At 35.5% G+C, this 16102-nt stretch overlaps 1 protein-coding gene across 6 annotated transcripts in view; it reads right to left on the bottom strand.

Annotated features, from left to right (window-relative positions):
• Positions 1-612: 612 nt before the first annotated feature.
• Positions 613-16102, bottom strand: part of LOC128143838 (neurabin-1-like) — a 44811-nt gene continuing 29321 nt past the window's right edge. For 3 of the 6 annotated variants that reach the window (XM_052791630.1, XM_052791629.1, XM_052791631.1), the window contains exons 15-19: positions 15712-15783; positions 14928-15123; positions 8435-8551; positions 3359-3547; positions 613-2019 (exon numbers count right to left, since the gene is read on the bottom strand). In XM_052791630.1, coding sequence (XP_052647590.1) covers positions 1852-2019; positions 3359-3547; positions 8435-8551; positions 14928-15123; positions 15712-15783 — 742 coding nt within the window. In that variant the 3' untranslated portion in view covers positions 613-1851. Of the gene's footprint in view, positions 2020-3358; positions 3548-8107; positions 8138-8434; positions 8552-14927; positions 15124-15711; positions 15784-16102 lie in introns of those variants that run through there. The other 3 variants (XM_052791632.1, XM_052791633.1, XM_052791634.1) reach the window with 2 other exon arrangements.

Below are 16102 nucleotides of genomic sequence, written 5' to 3'. Positions count from 1 at the left end.
GTGATAATCAATGTTGTTATGCTCAGGTGCCAAGTGAGTTTATCATCCCTGCTGGGGCCTCTGTTTAACTACAACAGCTCTGCGCACAGGCAAACCTTTGAAATCATTATTTCCACTAGTCTCCTTCCTGAGAAACAAACTCTTCACAGGGTGCAACATTCAGTTCAGTAGGCTTAAAGGAAAAAGGTAATACATGTTTGTATCAATATTCTCTGTTCTAGCTGAAAGCACAACAGAGAAAAAAACTTCCTTGACTGAATTAATCAAAGGGTGGTTTTATGTGTGTGATCCTAAGCATTTGATCATTCCGTACTTCTAAATCCCTTCTCTTTTATCAGTAGGGCAGCATTCCTCTCTGGCTTAAGGTCTCTTAAGTTTGGAGTACGAACTGGAAGCTACTGGAAACAAAGTAAATAAGTTAAATCTTGACCAAAGAATTGTTTCTTAATGCACAAACCTGAAAACTGAACTTATTTTTAAAAGTAATCATTACCAAGATTTTCAAATTTTACTTTGGAAATGCATAGTGTGCAGAAGCATTTCCACACAGTCCTTTTGTTGAAATTCATAAGACATTTACACAAAAAAATAACAACTGTGAAACACCAACAGTGAAGTTCATTCATTTAATTAAAATGAAAGATAGTCCATAGATTTAAAGGAGAACTTGGTCCACATAAACAAATTATGTAAGTTTTGTTCTAGTCCATTCTATGGTGGAATTGATATTTAGACTAGTCTATGTTTCTGGAATAATCAAAGGAAGTGCTGTTGTAGTATCTCTAGAAAATAGTATGTAAACATACAAAACACCAATCCATGTTCTAAACTATTCTGAGAATCAAATCCTCCTTTAAAGAGAAATAATCTGTAGTCTACAATTGAACATTTAAATACAATGCAGAAACCCAGTGCTTCAGTGATAATTTTTCCTACAATTCTTCCCTCAGTATTTTAAGTTTGAAAAACAGTATAGTTTAAAATTAGCAAATATATAAATTTGGTCCGCAAAAATCTTGTAGCAGGTAGAAAAGAGAAATACATGTATTGCAAATTGATCTTATTCATAGCATAAATCTATAAAACTATGTATTATTTAGGAAAAATAGGTTAAAAAAGATCTTATTTATAGGTTTAAACCTTGTCCCAACACCATACGGGTAGTGTACAGAAAACTTAGTATTATGCTTAGTATATGTAGTTTGTGAAAACTACTTAATACTTCTTGTTATTTTCTCAGTAAGTTGCAACACATAGAACTCAAAAACAATGTGCTACTACAGTGAACTTTGAAAGAAAATCCCAGAAATACAAGAATTTAAACAAAATAATCCATAAATTTGAAATACATGCTTTCTTTTTAAATTAATTTGACATTACTGTTTTCTTAAACTTAATTTTTACTATACATCTTTAGTGGCAACAGATAAACAGACTGTCACAGACTGAATTTGTTGGCAGGATTTTTCTATTGTCCCTCTATCAGATTCAACTCTATCAAATGCTAGTTGACTAATGTTGGAATGATTTTTAATACAGTATTCTACTTTTCACAAACATCAATTTCAATGAAAAGGGCATATGAGGTCTTAGAAGCACAAATATTACTTAAGGCAGAAAGTTAAATTATTGTCTATTAGTACAGGCAGAGTCAACTAGGAATAAAATACTGAAAACATTATCTCATTTTACTGGGTTGTAATGGGGAGGGACCATAATTAAAAAGTAAAAAACCACCTACCATGTTAAACTGTTGCACTTTCCCTCCTCCCTCAATTGTACAACTATATACAAATTTGCTGAACTTCCTCAAGATGAAGCAAGTCTGTGCTAAAATAAAACAGGGTCATTTTAGCAGCTTGATTCAAGAGTGGCTACCACTCTGCCAGTCTTGCGAACTTCTCTCTCCTTCTTTTGAACCTTTTCCTTCTGCTTTTCCAGTTTTTCTTGTGTTTTTCTAATATCCTTAATTTTTTTCTTTATTGTTGATCGGTCATTTTGACTGGAAACTCCCAAAGCCTTTGGGGGGGGGGGGGGGGGGGGGAAGAGAAATACCTCATCATTAATTTTTCCAACAGCACTGTCAACAGTGCTCATGCATGAACAGTTTAAGAAAGTGTTATTCACTTTGCTGGTTAACAAGGTAAGTAAGGAAACAAGGGCCTACTCTTGTTCGGTTGTTCGGTTGTGAAATAACAGCTTCTCATTGCATTTTACAAACAGGTAGACACCTCTAGAATTTCCAGCAAATAGCAAACTAAGTAGTATTCTCAAAATATTTTTCTAGCTCTTTTTATACAAGAGGAATTTATATTCAATAACTAATATTTAATTTTTAATATTAAGGATTTTAAAGTGTATTATTAAAAAGTGTATTCAGTAAGTACATAGTATGCTTTGATTTTTAATCAGCAGGTGGCAGTACCCGATTCCAAGTTACAGACAGCACTCGCTCACACTCTATGAGAATGGCATTAGGTGTAAATTAAGCTTTAAGCATCAACATCCAAAGTTCCCCAAATAGAGACAGTCATTTGACAGACGAGTAACAGGTATTTCCTCTGTGTCCAAGGAAATACTTATTTAACAAAAATACAGGACATTTAATGTTGCACGTCTGTTCTAAAATGCAGGTGTATTTTGGAGGCTGAAGTTAGACACTTTTTTTTTCCCTCCCTAAAACACTCAAGTCCTACTATTGATCATTAACAATAATTTGCCTTATGCCAGAACAGACAAATGAACCTCATTTTAGTCACACATCTTGCCTGTCCAAAATGCAGTCTGATAATCTAATGAGAAAGAAAAACTGAAAGAGTTTACTAGCACTATAAGGGATACATACCATGCAGCTTCCAGAGGTGAAGTGGCAAGAAAAAGCTCAAAAGATTGATTTAGAATAGATTTTTTCAGCAGGAATAAAAACCAAAAACATTTAAAAGGTCACCAAATAGGATTTTAGCCTTCCCATTTGAAGAGGAGATGTGAAAAACCCAGATTTCTAAAACTGGATCCTGCAATTCTATGCATTTGAATTGGTTGGATCTTGTTTTGATATGACCTTGTGCTGAGATTGATAGATATATCAAGCCCCTTTGGGGAATTATGCTTACTTTGATTTCCTCAAGATGCAAACAAGGGAGAAATACTTGGTATTTTTCTGATTAAAACCAGTTTGTCTTTAATTGTACAATTACTAATTCTCATCTAACTGTATAATCTCCAAGTATTTCAAAAGCAAAACTCTATCCCTTAAAAAGCCATGAAAACAGGAAAACATACTTTGTAGGTTAAAAATATGTCTGAATAAGCAGTGAAATTTATACCATTCCAAATCTATCCTGGGATATTCACATACCTTTAACTTCTCACTGTCGAGCTGCATTAACTGCTGTCCATCTATGTTCATAGCTGTGAACTCCGTAATATACTGCTCCATGTTCATTCCCATTAACCAGTGGCATACTTGCTGGGTGGTCCATTCAGAAATAGGTCTATTGTGCCATTGATTTTGCTTTCCTGTTGTTGTAAATTCATCATCTAATGCCTAACCAATTGAGAAAAGTCACCGTAAGCAATGTTTTACTTGACTATACGTTGAATTCCAGTTGCCAATTGAGTTTGATGAACAAAATGCATTTTTAAACATACTCTAGCTCAAGGACTTAAGTTCTTGAGATCACAGTTTATAGTCAGTTTGCCTAGGAGTTTGCTATAAACAAAAAGACACTACAACATTCAACACAAACTAAGTCAGAAATAGAGAACATAAATGGTTTTCTCTAAGAAATTATATAGCAAAGCATTAATTTAAATTTGATGTATCCTAACAATGAACAAGCTTCCTCAGTTAGTCAGTTAAGGTAGCTCAATCCTAATGTTAGATATTGCCTTACACAGACAGCATCAAGAAGAATCAATTAGCACTTCAACTATATTACTGATTATTGTTAAGTGAAGGAAATCCCCAATAAAAGCAATTCTAGTAGTCAGTAAATCTACTGACTGTTTCAGGTACAGTTTTACTAAATTTGGGGCATTTCTAAAAAGGGCTAAACATCCTGTCAACATTTTAAAGGGTCTGCCTAGAAGACCATTTCAGAAATGTAAGAGCTTGTAGCCTTCCACTGAAAATACACTTTGCCAGCTCACAGAGCTTTTGAAGCTCTCTGCTTCAATTTCAGTTGGCTTCTGAGGGGAAAAAGGTACTGCTGTTCATCCTGAAGCACTCCATCACAAAAGAAAAGCTACATAAAACGGAGCTCAATGTCTGTACAGAAGAAATTCTAGTGCAATACTTGAATCAGTAACATCAGAGTTACCTGAAGTTTTATTAACTATCCAAAATGATCTCTCACTAGCTCATGATTGAGTACAAGCTGCATTAGGTTTGCAGACTGCTCCACTAGGCAGCTTTCACCACTTATCAAAGATATTTGCAAACCAGCAGAAAGTATGCCTACTTTTTCCAGCAAGCCTTACACCTGTCATCTGTAAACAGAAAACATGGAAGTAAGCATCTTTCTAGTGATGGATTTGAAATGCGAGCCTGTAAGTTTCAGGTGAACAACTACAACTCCCAACCAGAGGGATCTCACAAAATCCAACTCCCTTGATAGAAAATTTGGGAGAGTTGATTGAATGTAACAAAATAATTCTGGCAATTGCAAGTGAAAAATACTGAGACATAGGCCTGTCACACAATCCAATCATACAGTAAACTGGATCTGAGAGTGCAACATGGAATGCACATCTGAGGTAAAACAAACACAATTTTAAATTTCCGATGCATCAGAGGACTACAGCTAATTAGAAACGATTTTGCTTTCCCTGGTCTGTGAAACAAAGGACAGTGGTTACATTAGGAGGTAGCGCAGATAAATAGGAACAAGTTTGCAGAGCAGAACAGTTTGTGCTGAGGTCCTAAATCCATACTACAAGCATTTCAAAAGATTTTCACTTCGGAATAGCTCTAGTCTGGTCACACAGACTCAATGGCCACTAGCAGCTGGAAAGCACCAAGAACACTGTTGGAGCACATCTGATTTGATTTCCAAGATAAATCAAAGTAAGGCAAGTGGGGACAATCAGGAGATTTACTTCAAAAATGAATCCCTAATCCTAATTAAAATGCTTATGTAGATATAACAAGTGTGAACATATCCGCCTTCCTGATGTGCAAAACAAGAATAGCAATTTTCATAAAATAACAGCAGAGGGCTCTAGAAGAGGTTTTGCTTGAAGTGCTCTATACAGCATCTGTTATCAAGACAACAGGGGCACAGTGAGTTTTTTATCCAAGCTATCAAGCTTGAGATGCTTCGTACAGAGAAAGAAGATTCATTGTATAAATTACTAAAGGAATTTAAAAATGCCTGTTTATTTTAAATCATTTTAGGTAACAGTACTCCTCAACCTGATATTGTAATACAAAATATATATTGGTAACTTTATTTTGTCTCATACTAGCAAGTGTTCATGAATAATACACAAAAAAGGGGAAACTCTTTACATTTCAAGTTTGACCTGCATCCTGCATCTTAGAGTTGTGTGTGGTCTATCAGCAGCAAAAAAATACTAAAATATATATTGCCACATATATATATAATATATATATCTCTCTCTCTAACTACTTTTATCCTTTGTGTGTGTGCGTGCGCATCTATCTATCTATCTATCTCTTTTACACTGAGAAATGTGTAAAATGTTTTATTCCAGTTGGAACTCACTGGTTTTATTTAATCTGTGCTAGCCATGCAACAACTTCACTTCTGTAATTTCAAACTGTAAGTACTTGAAGAAGGTGTACTCCTGTCAAACAAAGAGGCCCAGATTAATTCATTTTGCCAGGGGAATGCAGTCCCTCGACAGAATCTCAGGGGCACTCTGCACCAGTTCCTCCAAGCAGCACGGATTAGAGCAGCTAACAGACTGTATCATGGAGGACTCCTCTAGACTGAGCTACTAATTCCAGCCTAGGCTTTCAGCATCATCAGTTGCTAATGAAGTCCTCCTACTTCTTATTGGTAAAGACACAACTCTAAAACCAGAAGTAGTTGTACCAAAAACTGAATCTGTGTTAAAACACTTAGACATCCTCTCCTCACAGAAGTGAAGGTGAACAGAAAGATATTTAATGCCGTATAATTTGAATTTTTCACTACTGCACAAAGGAAAAGCATATCTGTAACTATTTTGTTAATAAAAGTGTAGAAGAATAAGATGAAGAACACTGATTTTTGAGTAATGCTTATTGGTCATTAAATAACACCTCTACATCATTTTTTTCCTAATTGTTTACTGTCCTTCCAGAGGCAGAAGGACTGTCCCAAGCTGTTTGTACATCAGAGTTACAGTCCCCAAAACAGCCACCACACACACACACAAAAGATCAGCTGCAAATTCAGAAAGCAGAACTAAAACTACTTATAAGGTATGGAAACATGAGAAAATCATGTGCTCCTGCATAAAAATGCAGGTGATGCAGAAAGCAAGTACAGAAATACTGAAGGCTCTAACGATAAAATATACAAAACCCAAGAAAACACCAATGCCGCCACACCATTTAACAGATAAAAAGCTTTAGAAAGGTAGGAGGGATTACCAGCTAGCTTGCTAACCAACTGTGAGTGGAGGTGCCTTTGCTGTAACCAGCTGGCTGCTAACAACCTAACTCTCACCATGCAGTCACTTCCCCAAACTGCTCGTGAGTACCTGCCCAGCAGAAGCAGACTCTTCAGTGCTGCTCCCATCTAGATTTCCAAGAGGTGTTCCCATCTCCTGTCTACTAACAGTTCCAGGATTTCTGGGCAGCATGCAGTAGCCCATTCCTCTGAAAGCAGGGGTTGTTACGCTGGCTAGCATGATCCCTGCTGGATATTTGTGAACCCATCCAAACAACAAGCACCAGGTAGAAATTCTACTTGTGAAGGGCTTAAGTTAAGGATTTGACATATCTAAAATTGCTATATAAGATTGGTTTATTATTTTTTCCTAGACCTCAATGTATTGTACTACTAATTAAAAAACCCCAAGAACAGAACTACCTATTTTTCTTTACACATACGGCTTTCCAAAAGAGAAACCAGCTCAGTGTTCATTTATCATTATCCTCAGAACAGACCCTGATAACCAATGTAATTACTGAAAAGGTACAAACGACTTTCATTGGTCATACACTTAAGCAACATATAAACTAGACAGAACACTAGAATCAGACTCATCTATAACAAAAAAAAAAATCACTTTACACATGCAGAATTAGTAACGGACAACTTTCATTTGAGTTTTAGGACCAGAAGTTTACTGAAAGTTGTAACACTGATCAAAGAACAATATTCAAGAAGATATTTAGCTTTGTTTAAAACTTATGATTTATACTGCTTGAAAGTTTTAAAAACACATATTCTATTCATGAACAATTCCATTCAAAAGTCTGCACAGAGCACTTGCAATGACAGGTATTAGCTGGAGTTCCTCTGGTTTTCGTTAGATCTATGACTGTTATCTCTGATAAAAATCTGCAAGAAATGAATCCACTACTGAAACCTGTAAACTAGTTATATGATTTTTGACACCCCAGATTTTTATGTTAGTGATTTCATATTTATAACATTGTTTGTAAGACTGTTCTGGCTTTCTACATATTACTGGACTATTTTAAGATTTTCACCAAAGCCTGGTTTAAGATAGCTAATAACAAACCCGCACATTCATGAACCACCATTTAATTTTTTTCTTCAAACATTATCACTACCAGTTTGGCAAGCCCTCTAACTCATTTCTGGAAGATGACTGTGTTCAGCTTTTAATGACTCCTCCTAGTCTATAAAGGATTTAATTTATAAAGATGCCCATCATCAAACATCGAATGAGACAATATCTCAGAATGTTACCAAAACATAGACTTCAGGTTTCAGCTGTAGCCAAAGGAGTTAGTTTTCCAGTGGAATGAACACTGACTTTCAGGCATCTAGTTTCTACCTATATATCAGAACCACTATGTTCTGCCTTTTTTTTTTTTGTTCTTTTTTCTTCTGTTTGTTTTTATATAGATGAAATTTTATGGTAAAACAAACCTGCACGGATGTGAAGGCAAGGTCAAAAACGCTGCAGTTTTCATTCACCCAGGAAGTTGCTTTAAATTAGTGGAACAGAAAGGTGTTACATTTAAAATTAAAAACTGCAATTTGATCACAGTTCATTTGTTCCAATTTTTATGATATAGCTAGGATCAGAACACAAAGGCTGTTATGGCATCTACTAGTCTGTGTCCTTAGTTCAGTAACACCTTAACAATTCTTTACCGTGCTCTTCAACATTCAAATATGGAAACAGCCATCTAGTTTCATATTACACAAATCTGTTTCTATTAAACATGCTATAGTGTGAACAACAACATCAACAAGACACATATACACACTTTGAAACTCACCTCATTTGAAGAGAAGGTTAAAGTGTGTGAACGACCTGACAGATTTGGTTCTGTCACTAACCCTGAAAGTTCACAACTTGGCTTGCTATGGTATGTATCATCTATGACAATTCTACTCTGCAAACAAGTGGAAATAACGTTTTATTAACTCACTCCTTGGAAAAGCAGGTCATAAGGTGACATCCTAGTAATTTTGATTTTTGGTAAAAAAAAAAAATACTTTGACTCAGTTATCTTTAGATCACATATGAAATGCACTCACTACATCAAGCATCTGACTTGTTTTTGTTAAACTTCTGAATTCAAAAATGCAATAATTTAAAGCAATATCCCCAATAAAAGCACCTTGTGTGGAGAATCGGTGATAAACTGAAATGGTGTTAAAGTACACAAGGAAACACACATGGTTACTTTTTCAGCAGGCATACCACACTCAGGGAGAAGCAATTTAAGATTCGTTTGGTGGAATTATTCATGCCAACTTTGTATTCAACTGAAATCTACACAAGCACTATGAATGTGTTTCAGAAGGTGCTGTTCTGTTGGTGAGATAAAAATCAGTCCTAATTGTTTATGGTCATTAAGATTCTTATGGCACAGAAGTGCCCCCATAACTTACAAAGTTTCTGAAAACAAGAGCTATGAAGTTTAGACTTCATAGTTACCTGCTATTGAACCACTGTAGTTAACAGTGAAGCAAATAGGCTGTCTTTGCCTGACATACATTAAGACTTGGAAGAGCAAGGACCTTTTGGCAGCTTGCAGATCAGGGTTTAAATTAGTTCATTAATAGATAATACGGAGCTTGCCTAAGGACAACCTTTCCCAAAACTTTAAATTCTGATTTAAGATACTGTATTGTATTGCTGTTCATTTGAACAGCTTCAATGAGGGTGGTTGAACACTGGAACAGGTTGCCCAGAGAGGTGGTAGATGCCACATCCCTGGAAACATTCAAGGTCAAGTCGGATAGGGCTCTGAGCAATGCGATCAAGTTGAAGATGAGGGGATTGGACGAGATGACCTTTAAAGCTCCCTTCCAACCCAAATTACTCTATGATTCTATGATTCAGTTTTGAGGTGGCTGCATTCGAGGCACAGAATCACATCATCTGAAAATTACCTTGATATGAAAAATACCACATAGATGTAAAATATCTTTAGAAGAATTTTTATAATAAATGGACCATATCAAGCTATGTAAAGTTGTCTTTATAGTTAAAGCACCAAATAGTGTAAAAAACCTATAACCTAACAAAGCCAAACATTTAAGAAGTTAAACCATTACTCAGATGTCTTTACAAAAAATGGTTTAACACTCTTAAAATACAGTAATTATGCAGTTTGACAGCCTGAATAAATTATTTGCAAAATAGAAAAGTCTTCTGAAATAAAAGATTTTGACAGATTTATTCTTTTAATAAATCAATAAAATACTTTTTTTTTTTAATGTAACAAAGTAAAATTCAGGTTAAAAATATGACTAATGTAAGAACTATCATATTGAAAGACTAAAATCTTCATAGCATTTACTGTTTACATTCAGTTTTACACTTAGTCTGTGTTTAAAGGAAGTTTTTGGATCTGTATGCCTGCCTTCGCATCTAAAAGCAGCAGGATCTAGGTTCAAACTCATCCAGCAGCCAGTACTCATACAACCTCAGGCAGGTTACCTGAGCAGCCTGTGACTCAAGCTGAAGACTATGAGAAAACCAGATGCTACACCTGAAAACTTCACAGCAGGTTTGGTAAGAAAATCCTTCCAAACACTACTCATGTATGTGTTCCCCAGAATATTTAAAACTTCACAGCAGGTTTGGTAAGAAAATCCTTCTAAAGACTACTCATGTATGTGTTCCCCAGAATATTTTCTGATTTGATTACCTCCATTCCAACTCAGATCCTGACCTCTACATCATTTTTCTTTAGTAAGTGAAAAATAATTCTGCCAAAAGCATGCCTCCTACTTTTGCCTTTCTAGAATTTACTTCTCAGCACTACTCTGTGTCCTTCAAACAGTAAGCAATTATTTATCATTATGTTCTCTAATTTTCTCTAAGTCTCTAATCAACTAACTATACTTTGTAAGGATGCCATACCATATCCCTATATGCATAAATAATCTGAGATCCTAATTAAGCTGAATGTAAAGACATTTTTCTTCAGTAACTTATGCTCCTATAAGAGCATGTTTTTGCAGTTGTCTTTGTTGACCTCTTCTGTATTTGTGTTCTGATTTCAGCTTAACTTGAACTCTAAATTTTCTAGATTATTCTATTTTTGTTTTGGGGGTGGATACTTGATCTTCACACTCCCTTTTACCCTAAGTTACTGATATGCATTTCCAGTCTTAAAAAAAAAAAAAAAAAAAAAAAGAGAGAGAGAGAGAGAGAGAGAGAGAGAGAGAAAGTAAAGAAAACCAAAAAAACCAAGAAAAAACCACCACCACCACAACCAAAAAACCCAAACCACAACTTGAGTTTTCCTGCTACCTTTTCATGGAGTGTGATACTTACTGTACATGACTGAAAAATGGTGTTCTATTTATCATGTAGATAATTTTATTAATTACATTATATTTTAGGGACTTCTTCAGTCTTTTAGATGTAAAAAGCATTACTAGAAACAACAGAATTACTTTGTCTACCAAACTATTCTCAAATTAATTTCAACCCAAACTGAAAATCTACTTAGGAGCTTTTCTTTGGCCACCCTTAGCTCACTCCTTCTACCTTTGCAGAGCAATTGAGAATAATTCAGAAACAAAACTGTACACACACACACAAAAAAAAGACAGGATGATATTTGAGCAAAATATTTAATGAGACCTTAGAAAAAACATGAAGAAAACATAGCCAGAAGTAAAGCATCTCATCACCAGTTGTAATGTTTTCTCCTCCCCCTGCTCCTATTTGGTTTAAAGTAGTAATTTCCTTTTAAGGATTTAGAGCCAGTTGCAAAGATTTTTGATTCTTGAAGGGCACAGAATTTGGATAGAAAAGGTTTTATAGGTATGCTTCCTAAGATTTAAGGTACTAGGATGTAAATAGTTTACACCACATTGTTCTTCCTCACAATGAAAACGAAACACTGCATACAAGCTTACAGAAGCTAAATAATGCTCTAGAAAAATAATTAATACGAACAGTATGTATTTGTTTGTATTGTATCAGAGAATGGGACTACATCAAGGGGCAGATTATGTAAAGGGACTAATTTAAGAACTGTGTAATTCAGGAATCTCCTAAGTCTAAACAGTCTGCAAACACTCAGATCCCAGGATTTTAGTTCTTGTGTTTCTAGTTTTCACAAGCAACAAGAAGGTGATTCATTACTTTGCTCAATTATAATTTTAAGATTAACTTCAGTATAATTTTAAGAAAACAAAATCCTTCTAGGTGCTGTAATTTTTAGGAGGCAAATTTTGCAGAAACAGAAAACAGTTAAAATATAGTTACATTGCTTTCACCATCAATATTAAAACACATCTACAGAAATTATACATAATGCAAAAGACTCAATACAACAGTTAGAGATTTTTACATGACAAAGTTCTTATTTTAGGGTTTCAACTTTTACCTGCTCTTTAATAAATGCTTTCACCTGATCATATGCGATACTACAGACATAAAAGCAATAAATATTATGGAGTTAACATCAAGAAAAAGGAGTATTCTTTTGTTAAATTCTGGGAAGATGATTTTGTCCCTGCTGTTATTTTGGTTTAGTAGCAAGACTCACTGCTGAGTGGTCAAGCACATTTCTTTCTCAGTTTTAATGTCTTTTCATAGTGATGTTTACCAGCCAAAGCCTTGTTATTGTAGTACAAACGTAGTTGTCAGCTGCAGGTTAAGATCTACAAAGATCAGTCATTCCAAGCAGTAGCTGCTGTCACATTACCATCTTCATAAAAGAGCCCAAATTTTGCAAAGTTAAAACAAGCAGCCTGACTTTGGAGAGGCTGAGTATGATTTTAGGATGAATTTATGTATGAGAATCTGTTCTTTAATAGGGTCAGCTTTCTACTGTTTTACAAAGCAGGAATACAGCTGAAAACTTGTATATTCTTCCAGCTGCTGGTTTGCAACTGGCACTAAGGAAAAGAGCAGCAAGCAGCAATTACATACTGGAGCATGAGAAGGAAACATAAAACAGTAGGCAAGAAACCAGGCGGAAGGTTGAAGTGATAATCAACTCGGATAAAGGATACAACGATGAGAAGAAAACGCTATTATTTCAGGGCAATGTGAAAAGGAAGAGAGCACCCAATCTGTACGATCTATACCTTTCTGATTGCCAAAAAAAAAGTGTCTGGTGCTTAAGCACATTATGGGTGCTTATAGTAGAAATGCAGCAGTGGGACTTTTACTGTGCTCAAAACAATTATTTGAATTGGACAGAAAGGAGGAATGAAGAGGGCATGAATGGGTTATTCTGAACCAATGACTTTGAAAGCTAAACCACTGTATGTTTCTCTATACAGAAAACATCTCTTGATAGTTTTGCTACAGCCTATTAAGAGATCAACCATGCACTCCTATTTAATAAAAAATTGTACCAAAGTGTATGCATCTTGCAGTCCCAAGATCCTCAGGTTATTTATAGAAACATCTTTTGGCCACTGCATGCTTCAACAGAAGCAAACAATGCAGGAGGTGTAAATACACAAGACTGACACACACTGGCAGTATTCTGTAAAGTGTCGTTCTACTTCAGAAATTAAAAATTTCCTACTCTTCTTAAGTTCCTGTGTTACAGTAAGGTATGGTTCTAAAACCACTTTCTGTCTTTTTTTACAAACTATGTATGCAGACAGCTTGCTTCTGTCACAGGGACTGTAAATTCACACTAAGAAAACAAGGTAATTTAAAAAAATGTATTATAAGAGCATTTTAGTGCAATCAGCATCTGGAAAGATGGAAAGCCAACTTGTTGCTATCTGCCATCTATGCAAAATATCAGTGACTTCATGGACTACAACCGGGCAAGTTTCTTTTCTAGATTTGTAACTCATTTCTCTCTAATAACACAGAGGAAAAGGAAAAAGTGAAAGGGTATTTTAGACAACCAAAGTGAAGAAAAAGTGTGAAACTCAAGAATAAACCTAGCTTATGAGGTTACTCAAATAGCTACAACTTTGAATCTGACAAAATCCAAAGGAAACAAGAATGAAGGTAAGTTAATGAGATTGTTAGTAATAGTCTTACATTGCAATAGGTTTTAACAAAATATTTAGACAGCGCACACATTAAACTTCTTACTTTTAAGAGCCATTTCTTACAAATACTTTAAACTGTAAAGATGGTAACTTTATGGTTATAGACTGAACTGTGTAGCCTCACTCTTAAGATCTGGTTAAAAGGCTTTAAAGTATTAGAACATTATCAGTTACTCAGAAGCAGTTTCCTAGAAGTGTCTCTTAGCTTTCAATACTAAATTCATTAATGAAAACCAGGATGCTATCTTCATCCACCTGTCTGGTAATCCACCCCTACACACCAGTATGGTAACAACTGGTTGGCCAGCTGCCTGGGAGCCTGACCTCTAGGTATACTTCCTCCAAGTATAAGACTGTATTAGACAGGCATCCTGGTTTCAGCTGGGATAGAGTTAATTTTCTGGTACAATGGTACAGTGCTGTGTTTTGGATTTAGTGTGTGAATAATGTTGATAACACATTGATGTTTTAGTTGTTGCTAAGCAGCACTTATGTTTAATTCAAGATTCTTCAGTTTCCCATGCTCTGCCAGCAAGCAGGTGTACAAGAAGCTGGGAGGGAGCATGGCCAGGACAGCTGACCCAAACTAGCCAAAGGGACATTCCACACCATAGAACATCATGCTCAGTATATAAACTGGGGGGAGTTGGCCAGGAGGCATGAATCACTGCTTGGGCATTGGTCAGCAGGTGGTGAGCAACTGTATTGTGCATCACTTGTTTTTTCTTAGCTTTTATTTCTCTCTCTTTGTTATATTACTTTTCATTACAATTATTTTTAATTATTATTGTTATTATTATATTTTCTTTTAGTTATTAAACTGTTCTTATCTCAACCCACAAGTTTTACTTTTTTTTCCGATTCTCCTTCCCATCCCACTGGGAGTGAGTAAGCGTCTGCGTGGTACTTAGTTGCTGGCTGGGCTTAAACCACAACAACAGGGAAACAGATTTGGCTTTTAAAACTATACTGTCCTACAGCTAGTGTTACTTTTAGCATTATAAACCAGTGAAAAAACCATACCCTGTGATTGTTCCTTGGATGCTATTTCAGCCTGAATAGCCTCCACTGATGCTTCAACTGAACAGGAGGGAATGGGAACACACCATTTCTGCTTGTGAGGGCTGTAAAGTCTCAAAACTTCTGCAGCAATGTTTGTAAGAGGTGGTGTGGTCAAGGACTAAGTCATCAAGCTTCCACATACTAAGCACTGATGTTTTTACTTTATCAAGATGCAACACTTAAATATTCAAAGCACAAATTAGTCATCTTTACCTTGCTCCTGTTCTTCTCTTGACCATGTTCACAACTGTCCTGCCAGCTCTGAGTAACATGCAGGCTGCTACTAGAAATGTGAGGCTCTTTGTGGCTGTCTCCAAACCAAGAGAAAGGCATGCAAGTAGGGACAGGGGAATCTGAATCTGATGCAGATAGATTGTTGCCAGAGTCATCCAGCAGTTCTCGGGAACCCCTGAAATAAGTAGATTAAATTGTGTTTAAACAACAGCAGCAACCCCCCCCCCTTCCCACCAAACACACAACCCCCACCCCCAAAGCAACAAACTCAAAACACACACCACTAATTTTTACCTGTTTCACAGCACAATTGATATTTAAAATGAAAACTAATACTTGCCTTTAAATATACATGCAAAATAATTTGAGTTATTGAACAACACAAATTTAAGAGCTTTTGCAGTATTTCACACAACAATTTAACAATGTCAAATAATTTGCAACTTTAATTTACTCAACATTCATCTTCCTAAGCAAAATACAGGTTTTATATTTAAGATAGGGTATAACATGTTAATCTTATAAGCCACTTTAAAAATGTAACTCTGCTTTACTGTTTCCTCTGTACTATTCTATGTATTTTTCTTATTTCAAGAGATTAGAAGCTCATCTTCACATCATTGTATTAATCTTCACAGAATTTTGCCACTGTTATACTTGAATGTACTTTAAGGTCAAACAGTCATGATAGTTTTAAAGAAATTCTTAGGTTAAAAATTTTAGGAATGCAGCATGTATGTATTAAACAAAACAAAACAACTACCTGCTTTCCAGAGAACCTCTTAGATTTTCTTTTTCTTGTTTCTTGCCCTTGCCCCCAGATTTCCGTAATCCACTGAAGTGAAAAACCACAATTTTCATAAAGCATTTACATTTACACGGTACAACATTTTTTTATCAGCAAGGTAGTTTTTACATCGATTTCAACAGTTAGAAAAAGCCACACCTATGTTGTTACACAGAGCACGATTTTGCAGATTATGCATGCAATTAAAAAAGTACTGTTATATTTTATTTAAGAACCATGGCAGAATTATGAAAGTACCTTTCAAAGACCACATATAATCAAAATAAACACAGGAAATGACCAAAGAAACTTAGCATATAGTAGATACAACCAAGAGAAAGAACACAGTTTTACTGCTATATAAATG

This window comes from Harpia harpyja, chromosome 7 (assembly GCF_026419915.1).
Source record: "Harpia harpyja isolate bHarHar1 chromosome 7, bHarHar1 primary haplotype, whole genome shotgun sequence".
NCBI classification, from domain to species: Eukaryota; Metazoa; Chordata; class Aves; order Accipitriformes; family Accipitridae; genus Harpia; species Harpia harpyja.
Note: the sequence above shows the minus strand (reverse complement) of the source record. Positions and strands in the feature narration are given on the sequence as shown.